The following is a 10,000-nucleotide window of genomic DNA, read 5'->3' on the forward strand; positions in this document are numbered from 1 at the left end:
AACATGATAAACATAAGCCCAAAGATAATGAATTTGGAAGACATGTTGTATAGGATATATATTTTTTAACCCATTTACGGCAATTTCTTTTTTCCGGGTGTCTCATATGTGGGACACCCACATATGAGACACCTGGCTTCAAAATATACCACCATTAGTGGGTTAACAAAACTTGTTTCCATTCATTTTGTAGAGATGGTTATCAAATGCTTCAACAAATTAAGTAAACAAATAAAGTAATGAAAATAATATGAAATGAATACAAATAAATCATTTATAAATCTTTATAAAAGCTCCCATTACTTAAAAATTGAGTATAAATTATTATAACTAATAAAAGAATCAAATATGTTTCCCTTTCATGCTAAAAATGAGTCAGACAACTCCTCTAATTAATAAGTTAAAAAACAGACATAAACTAGAAGCACTCAGAGAGCACATACCTCTGCCTACGGAATAGAGTCACTTATGCAATGAAGATGTTCCCATGAAGAATTTTTCCCTATCTCTCAATACTTATGAATCCTTTCAAAAATTCCTGGGTCTGGATCATGACCTAGATCACCATCAAAATTTCATGGAATATAAGTTAGGCTATGACACATCTGGTACGAATTTCAATCTTAAAATCTGTTCACAACTTTTTGAAGTATCCTGTGAACAAACTAACTAACCAACACAATCAAAAACATAACCTCCTTGGCGGTGCTAATAATTGTAAACAACCCCCACACACACACACACAAATTAGAAATTCCATAAATACATATTATAAACAAAAATAAAACAAAATTTAATTTTATATAACATAAACACATAACTATCCAAAGAAACATCTGATCACACACATACCAAATTATTAAAAAATTCAAGCATAAAAATTATAGCATACCCTTATGCTCTCGATGTGACTGCTCTCAGGGTCACGGAATACAGTGGACAGCACTTTGACACCCACAGTCTTCTGTGTCCTGTCAGCTAGGGATAGTGTGAGCTTACGATGAGTGAAGGACTCAGTGGAGTGCGGTCGGAAGGTGAGCTTTGTGCGGAACACAGCCTGGCCCTGCAGACCAGTGCCCTGGCGGATGAACAAGTGGTTGTGGTCGCCCTGAAAGAGAGATATGAAAAGATTGTTAAGAAACGTGAAATAAATCATACCAATGTAACTGACAAATACATGTATATGCAAATTATGCAAGTATATAATAAATGACCAACATCATGGCAGAGAAGGTATTAAGGACATGATAATATATTGCCTATTCTAATGATGATATAGGAATTAGGAATCTGGTTAGTAACAGGCACATCTATAGCCATTATGACATATGACTCAAGAACAAAATAGAAATGAATTTAAAATAATTAGCCCTCCTCCCCCTAAAAAGGATTAATATGATTATAAAGCATCAACAACCCATTTTATGGGAATGACAACAAAATATATTGCAAAACAATTATGAAAAACGAAACCTTATACAAGATACAAAAATTATCAAAAGCTTGAAGGACAAGCTTATGGCCTGAATTTCCTATTGAACGTCCATAAAAAGTCAAATTCCCTGTATTCCAGCACGGGCTCCCATGCCCTTACCTGCAGAGGCTGCTTATACACATCAAAGACCTCAGCCCCGAGATGGAGGGACATTGATCCGTCCGACCATCTGACAAGTTTGGCATTGCTCTCCTTGACTGCATTGCCCTCCTTGTCAAAGACCGTCCTCCATCGGATAGTGTTCTCCACCTTTAGCTTGAGCCTAGAGGGAGAGTAGAGAAATGAGGTAAGATGAATGAAATAAATAGAGAAATAGAGTAGTATAGAAAAACAGAATGTGAGGGAGAAGTGGAAACAAAATCCAAGTAAAATACAAAACATAAGATACAAAACTTCAGGAGTTTCAATCATTGTGTCTGCTTCACAAAATTGAAATTATACAATACTTTCTATAAAATGCATACTATGAACCTCATAAAAAATATCATAAATGCATACTTCAAGACCACTAAAAATAAAATCTATATTATAAATCTCTATCATAAATATAAATGTTAAAGTGCTTATTCTTAGTATATGTTACATAAAATCAAGGAAACTTAAAAGAAAGCTAACAGGGGCAAGAAAGGCAAATACAAATAAAAAATAATAATAATTTAAGAAAAAATAAAGAAATAAAGACTGATAAAGCAAGTAAAACAAACAGACCAATTCACAAATGTAAAGACAGAAAGATACAGGGAAGATACACATACTCTCTCTCTATATATATATACCTACATATGCATACATAAATGAAGAGATAGACAGACACAAATAAATAAAGAGAAAAAAATTAATGAGAAAAATAAATTCACGTAACAATCTAGATACAAGTCGTCAAACTTAGCCCCACCTTGCCCTGCCCTCCTCATCAAGTGTCTCCTCATCATCAATCTCATCCTCATAAAGGTCTGGGTCGAATGGCCTCGTCTCCACTGACAAGAAGTTGGGCAGCTTTACGAAGTGGATGTCGCGCCCAAGGTTGGTGTTGATCTTGGGGATCTCGGCCTCAATTCTCGTCTCTGGTGGAGGCCCTTCATCTTCCTTCTCCTCATCCTGGGTACAGTATTATTGTATTTTAATATCTGTTTAGGGTTGTTCACTCTCTTGCATGTTACCAAAAATATGATACCAAGTTAGCATAAATCCCCAGATTCCCCTTCGCATGACCACTTACCAAAAATGTCTATTTAGCATATCTAGCTAATGTGGATAAATAGTATCAAGGCAAATGCTACTTTCTCATCAGAGGCACTAATGAAAATATAAATAAACGAAACTTCCAAGACAAGAGCCCTTACATCTGGTACAATGAGCCTCGGTGAACCAGGTGTCCTGGAGCGTGACCTGGACCTGGACCTTGAGCGTGACCTTGACCTGGAACGGGATCGAGAACGGGAGCGCGAACGCCTGTCATCTTTCTTGCGTTCCTCCTCATCCTCACTGATGTCATCTGCATCTCCAAACAAGTCCTCAGCACCCACTGAAAGGTGAGAACACATGAGTGAGGGGGAACTCTCAGGTACAGCTTTGAGCAACTGCCATGTATAGACACAGGCATTTGATATATAAAAGAAATCATATAGAGGTAAAATGGATGATAATCATGCTCCTAGTCATAATTTCAATTCTTTTAACCTAATTCTAAAATTTCAAGCCTACATTATGAACAAAATCATCATTTTGAATTTGTGTATCTTCCATTTCAAGTGAATTAAAAGAATCCAAAGTCTACGACATCATAGTTTTCCTCCCCGAATCCATATTAAAAAAAAAAAAAAAAAAAAAAAAAAAAAAAAATCAAGCCTTAATCTTAATATTTTTGTCTTTGATTATCCTAATTATATTCCTAGAAGTCTGAAGAAAAAAAGTGACAACTTCCTTACGGTCTTCGTCGTCATCTGACTTCCTCTTCTTGGCTTCATCTCCTGACTCGTCATCACTCATGAGAGCACGCTTCCTCTTCCTGTGGGAGACAAATGACCAAATCAGAATCATAAAAGAATGAGATAAATGAAAGGAAACTCTTGCTAATGAGAAAAAAAAGGAAAAATCTAACATCTGCAATACTTACATCTGTAATTATGAAATGCATCACAGCAAACATAAAACAGGTAAAAAAAATACTATTAGAAAAAAGTAGAAATTACAGTCACATCCTAAATCAAGCTATTTTCTTACTCATAATCATTCCATGAAAATCTATTTCAGGTATGAACTTTACATGAATATCTTTTATGCAGTAAAATCATTCAATACACTTCGTATTAAAACTATTTTTTTGTACTCACCTTCCAATTTCAACATCACTATCATCATCTGAGCCTTTTTCAGCATTATCTAAAATCACCAAAGAAATAAACTGGTAAGTCAATGCTAAAAAGATACGATTATAAACATCTAACTCACATACTTATTGTAATAATCTACTGATATACAAGCTTTATCATATTCATGTTGTATTTTTAAAAACAATGTATTTTCTTGATGTAAGATATCTTGTCATACCAAAATGTACACGCACAAGGGGATATCTATAAGAGACAAACAGGCAAAAAGATCCTTGCACAGAGGTCATCCAGAATGTGTCCTCACCTTTCCTCCCTTCTTCATCACTAAGACGAGGCGAGCGTGACCTCGATCTGGAGGCCGACTTCCTTTTGCCACTCTCGCTGCCTGCCTTGCTCACTGGAGAACGGCTGCCACTCTTTGACCTTCTTGAAGACCTGCTGCCAGCCCTGGACATAGGGGTCCTGCTCCTGCTCTTGGATCGGGCTGGGGAGCGGCTCGACCTGGACCTCACTGGGGACCGGCTCCTGCTCCTTGACCTAACTGGGGTCACACTCCCAGCTGGACTTCTGCTGCCCCTCCCCCCCGACTGAGCTGGTGACCGGCTGCCCCTTCTAGAACCCTCTGGGGATGGAGACCTGACAGGGGTCCTGCTTGCACGGGACCCAGACCTGCTCCTCTGGGGTGTCCCTGACCTGCTCCTCTGGGGTGTTCTTGACCTGCTCCTCTGGGGTGTCCTTGACCTGCTCCTTTGGGGTGTCCTTGACCTGCTCCGCTGAGGAGTAACAGACCTGCTCCTCTGGGGAGTAATTGACCTGCTCCTCTGCGGTGTGCCAGACCTGCTTCTCTGAGGTGTGACTGACCTGCTATGAGGTGTCATAGACCTACTCTTTACTGGAGTTGCTGACCTGCTCTTCTGACTGGCAGGAGACCGGCTTCTGCTGCGTGGACTGCCCTGGGGCTGGCCACTGCCCCTGCTCTGTGGGCTGGCCGGGGATCCACTCCCTCGACTACGGGGGGACCTACTGGCTCTGCTCTGTGGAGATCCTGGTGGAGACCGACTTCCTCTGCTCTGGGGAGACTGGCTGCCTCTGCTCCGAGGTGATCCACTCCTGCTTCGAGGACTCGCTGGGGGCGACCCGCTGCCTCTGCTTCTTGGGCTGGCAGGTGAGCCACTTCCTCTGCTTCCTGCTGGGCTGCGAATCCCTCCTACTGACCCACTCTTGTTGCTTCCAGTGGGTGAAGGAGTTCGACTCCCTAAAAGCACAGGTAGAAAAATAGAAAAAGGCTTGACTAGGATCCTCATTTTAGCTTAAGAATAATACATAACTTTTCCATCAATATTACAGACTTCAGTGCCCTCACATGCATTAAATAGGTCGCTTATTTGATTTCATCTTTGCCTTAGAGGGGGACTATTACCTTCAATTAGATATCATACTGAGAACTGCAGAACGATTTACAATATTTTCCAAAAAATCACTTACGTGGGGCACTGGCAGGTGACCTGCTGTCAGCACGACTACTGGCACGGCTGCTGCTTGAACTACTGGAGCCAGAGCTACTCTCTGAGTCCGAATTGTCAGACGATTCCATTGCTCCATCTGCAAATAGTGTTTAATCATTTCACTTACTTCCATCATATATGTAAAATATCACTGAAAAAATAAATCAATTTTCTGAAAATGCTTTTCAACCATAAATCTCCAGACGGTATATGAAATTGAACCTAATTTTCGAAATTTGTAATATCTAGTTTTGGGGGACCATAAGCTACTCTGGCCTTTTAACATGAGAAAGTGTCTAGCAAGAGGATTATGAGACTTACTATAAAAGTCTGCACCAGCATCAATGACAGTACACAAACAAATTTTATCTAAAATTCATTCACCAATCTTGTCATTGTGACCGGGTGTGCCCATCGGGCACTGCCAGAGGGGAGGGTTGATGGGGGGCCCTAGGAAACGCTATCTTCACCCCAGTATGCACGGCAAGATAGACCTGAAACTCGGTAGTACTGAGTAGACTCCTTTTACCTTTGTTTGCGGTGTTGCTAGTCATGTCTGCAAATTATTTCTTATACTGACAACTGCTACCTTTTGATCTCTACAAGAATATCATATTCAATTTGCCTTAACCCATTTACGACGGGTGTTTCACATATGAGATGCCTGTAAAAAAAATTGCTGGGTGTCCTGCCAGTGTGTCGCTGTATCGGGGCTTGGTCTCTGATTCAGCTGTGGGACGCGGCCAGCGCACGGGCAAAGTCCAGGCCAGCCCCGCCCTCCGCTTTTGTTGCTGCCCGGAAACTTTTATTTTCAGCTTCAAAATATACCAGCATTACTGGGTTAACTTGGTGCATCCATTCCATAATGATTAATCCTCCATCATCAGAAAATCCATATTTCAAAACATGGCCAACTTCACTGAAACATTATTCTATGACTTGCTACAAGTTAAAATACATCTAAATGCAAATACAATCTACCACAAGATTGGAAAAACACCCTCTAAATAGCTCTTTTGCACATGTCTAGTACTCAGAATTAAGTACATTACTTTAAGTTGCAATACTATTACAGTAGTACAACCTGGAACTCATACTTGTAAATTTTGTACAGAATTTCCCTTTTCTCCAACTCTTTTTTAAATTCTGTTCTCCCTTACTCAGTTGTAAAATAAACTTGCATGATTCTCTGTCATATAAGTAAAGAGAGATGTAGAGAGACTCACAGCACTGAGGAGATGGAAAAATATGACACTCATGAACAATTACTATAAACCATCCAGGTAAGAGAAGTCATATACATTTTAACCCATCAGCGACGGGTAAAAATTTTGTCAAATTTACGTATGCGCCGGCTTGTTAGCGCGCACTGGCAGTTTCCCCTGTTTGCGCCCAGCTCGATCGGTAGTTTGCGAGCGACATATAGCACCTAAAAGCTTTTATTTTGCTAAAATTTATGAAAATATTAAAATTTTGAAGGTTTACCTTCACTTTAGGTGCCATTGCCTAAAATCTTTACCATATAAATGAAGCCGCTACTAGTGGAGGAAAATAACCTCCGTCCGACGAGCCAGTAGCGCGGGAATGGGCATGGCATGATGCCTCCGGCGTTTGGTCCACAACAGCCATGGCATGTATGTACGTGACACCCGGCGCCAATGGGTTAAGAGGTCAAAATGTGCGTTTTCTTTCAAGAAAATCATATATCCTCCTTCCATACACTGTAATTAACAGCAAGAAAGTTAACACTCATACAGTATGTCACTATTATGCATATAAACATTGTATAACAAATGAATTTCTGTTAAGCTACTGTTTGCTATATCGGTTACGTTACCAAAAGCGACGCACACAGATGAGGAAATGGACACCACCATCTCATAGAGCATAAGAAATAGAGTCATAAACAACACAGGCCTAGCTGCCATGGCCTCATATATACCACTGGATGACAAAAAATATCGGCTGCACATCACCACTCAGAGACTAAGTCCATCACACTCTCACACAGCCAGGGTTCTTAATGTCCGTTTCCTACAAGTCGACGCAAATTGCTAATAAAGAGGGTGTACAGGGGGAGTTCTCCCCGTCTAAGAAATAAACAAAGTATGAAAAGTTGGGTATCAGTCTAAGAAATAAAGAATGTATGAATTTCCGTCTAAGAAATAAATAGAATGTATGAATTTCCGTCTAAGAAATAAACAGAATGTATGAATTTCCGTCTAAGAAATAAACAGAATGTATGAATTTCCGTCTAAGAAATAAACAGAATGTATGAATTTCCGTCTAAGAAATAAACAGAATGTATGAATAGACAGGTTTTAGTTTTGGAATTCATAAGATAACCTAGTTTAGGGACATTGCTCTCGGTAACAGATGCCACCAGGCCAAACAGCAACTTATTTGGGGTCAAGGGGTACGGCCTCCACATAAATGAGGTCTTGTGGTTCATTCAGCGGTCTTTGTCGCAATTCAAGTTTCACACGAGATTCACGTGTTCGTTAATGCAAGATGGGGATCTAAGCTTCAGCAGATGATTTGCTGTAAACTCAAATTACAGAATCATTCCCAAGTAACAAGGCAATCTCAGTATCATGGCCGGCTGCCGGTCAAAACTTTTATTTCAAACTGAAGATTATTTGTACCAGATTTATTCTAAGATTGTAAATTTTACGCTTCAGAACATTTCTTTAAACCATCTTACCTCTCCACTTTACGACAAAAAAGTTGCTTCTTGTGGATCTTAAAAATCAACACCACAATAATAAAAAAAAATAAAATGTTCCCAAACGCAAGCCGCTCCGTCAGGTCGCCCGTAACCCCAATCTCCCTCAAATAAGCCACCCAGCCTATTTTCTCTCCCATTTCCACACACCCCATAAACCCCTCGAGCTTCAAGTTCAATAATATCGCCACACCATCATTATCTGCGCGTTTATAGGGCTTACCTTCGTCATTTTCCGTTTTTTCTGTGAGATTACGAGAAGGCGCCATGTTTGTTTGGCTTCGGGTGTCAAGAGAGAATCTTTATTGGAGTTTTATCAAATGCCCAAAAAATGTATATCTAAAACGTAATCTATAGATACTTAATAATATAGAGGTAATTATGGTTTGCTTTTAATTGAGAAAAAGGTAATTTGTTAATTCTATCTTTTTCTTGTCTTCTGTTGTCAAATGAGGTTGCTTTCAACATTTTTAAAAACTGTTTACTTATATACAACTTTCATCAAAATGTCTATTTTGTAATTCTAGTTGAGAAAATCAAATTTTATTCTATTTGTATTTAATTCGGCATTTTTCATTGTGCTATCCAAATTTTGAGTAATTTTTGTGTTCTAGATGTTACATTTATAATGTTTCAGATGACCCTCTCTAGCTTATATTTCTTCTCTATGTCTATCTTTTCTTTTCCTTTCTTCTTCCTCTCTTTCTCCTTTCTCCTTTCTATCTTTTCTCTTCCTTTCCTCTTCCTCTCTTTCTCCTTTCTCCTTTCTATCTTTTCTCTTCCTTTCCTCTTCCTCTCTTTCTCCTTTCAATCTTTTCTCTTCCTTTCCTCTTCCTCTCTTTCTCCTTTCTCCTTTCTATCTTTTCTCTTCCTTTCCTCTTCCTCTCTTTCTCCTTTCTCCTTTCTCCTTTCTCCTCTCGACTCTCTAGTAATGATAATGATGATAATAATAATTGTAGTAAAGATAAGGATAATAATAATAATTGTAGTAATGATAATGATATAATAATAATAATGATAAAGATATACTAATAATAATGATAATGATATGATAATAATAATGATAATGATATAATAATAATAATGATAATGATGATAATAATAGTAATGATGATGATAATAATGATGATGTTAATAATTATAGAAATAACATCAAAAATAATAGTAGTAAAATGGTAATTATAATGACTGTAATAACATAAATAATGATAACAATAATGACAATAATACTAATAATAATGATGATGGCAAAATGAGAGTGATAATAATAATGATGACAAAAATAGTGATGCTAATAATAAAAGTAATGATTAGAAACAATAATAATAATAATAATGATTATGATAAGAACTATAATGATAATAATGATAATAGTAATAGTAATATAACAAGTAATAGAAAATTGTAATAAGAATAATGATAATGATAATAATGGTGATGATGATGACGATGATAATTATTATAATAATGATAATGATAATGATGATAATGATAATAATGAAAATGATCATGATAGTAATAATGATAATGATAATAGTAGAAATAGCAATTATTATGATAATAATGATAATGGTAGTAACGATAATAATAAAAATCATAATAACAATAGTAATGATACTAATAATAATAATGATACTAATGGTAATGATAATGATAATAATGATAGTAATGATGATGATGATAATAATGATGATAACAATAACAATAATAATGATAATGATAGTATCAATAGTTATGAAAATCATAATGATGATAATCACGATAACAATGATAATAATAAGAAGAATGATAACAATGATGACAATAATGATAATAATAATGATAATGATAATAACGATGATAATGATGATGATGATAATAATAATAATAATAATAATAATAATAATAATAATAATAATAATAATAATAATAATAATAATGATAATAATAATAATAATGATAA

The 10,000-nt window shown here is 37.0% G+C and overlaps 1 protein-coding gene across 1 annotated transcript in view; it reads right to left on the reverse strand.

Moving 5' to 3' along the window:
- Positions 1–8,353, reverse strand: part of Atu (Another transcription unit) — a 10,454-nt gene extending 2,101 nt beyond the window's left edge. Inside the window, exons 1-9 of the mRNA XM_027372551.2 lie at positions 8,282–8,353; positions 5,314–5,430; positions 4,133–5,083; positions 3,829–3,877; positions 3,424–3,503; positions 2,839–3,020; positions 2,391–2,593; positions 1,595–1,757; positions 893–1,108 (exon numbers count right to left, since the gene is read on the reverse strand). Coding sequence (XP_027228352.2) covers positions 893–1,108; positions 1,595–1,757; positions 2,391–2,593; positions 2,839–3,020; positions 3,424–3,503; positions 3,829–3,877; positions 4,133–5,083; positions 5,314–5,430; positions 8,282–8,327 — 2,007 coding nt within the window. The 5' untranslated portion in view covers positions 8,328–8,353. The remainder of the gene's footprint in view (positions 1–892; positions 1,109–1,594; positions 1,758–2,390; positions 2,594–2,838; positions 3,021–3,423; positions 3,504–3,828; positions 3,878–4,132; positions 5,084–5,313; positions 5,431–8,281) is intronic.
- Positions 8,354–10,000: the final 1,647 nt, after the last annotated feature.

This window comes from Penaeus vannamei, chromosome 10 (genome assembly GCF_042767895.1).
Source record: "Penaeus vannamei isolate JL-2024 chromosome 10, ASM4276789v1, whole genome shotgun sequence".
NCBI classification, from domain to species: domain Eukaryota; kingdom Metazoa; phylum Arthropoda; class Malacostraca; order Decapoda; family Penaeidae; genus Penaeus; species Penaeus vannamei.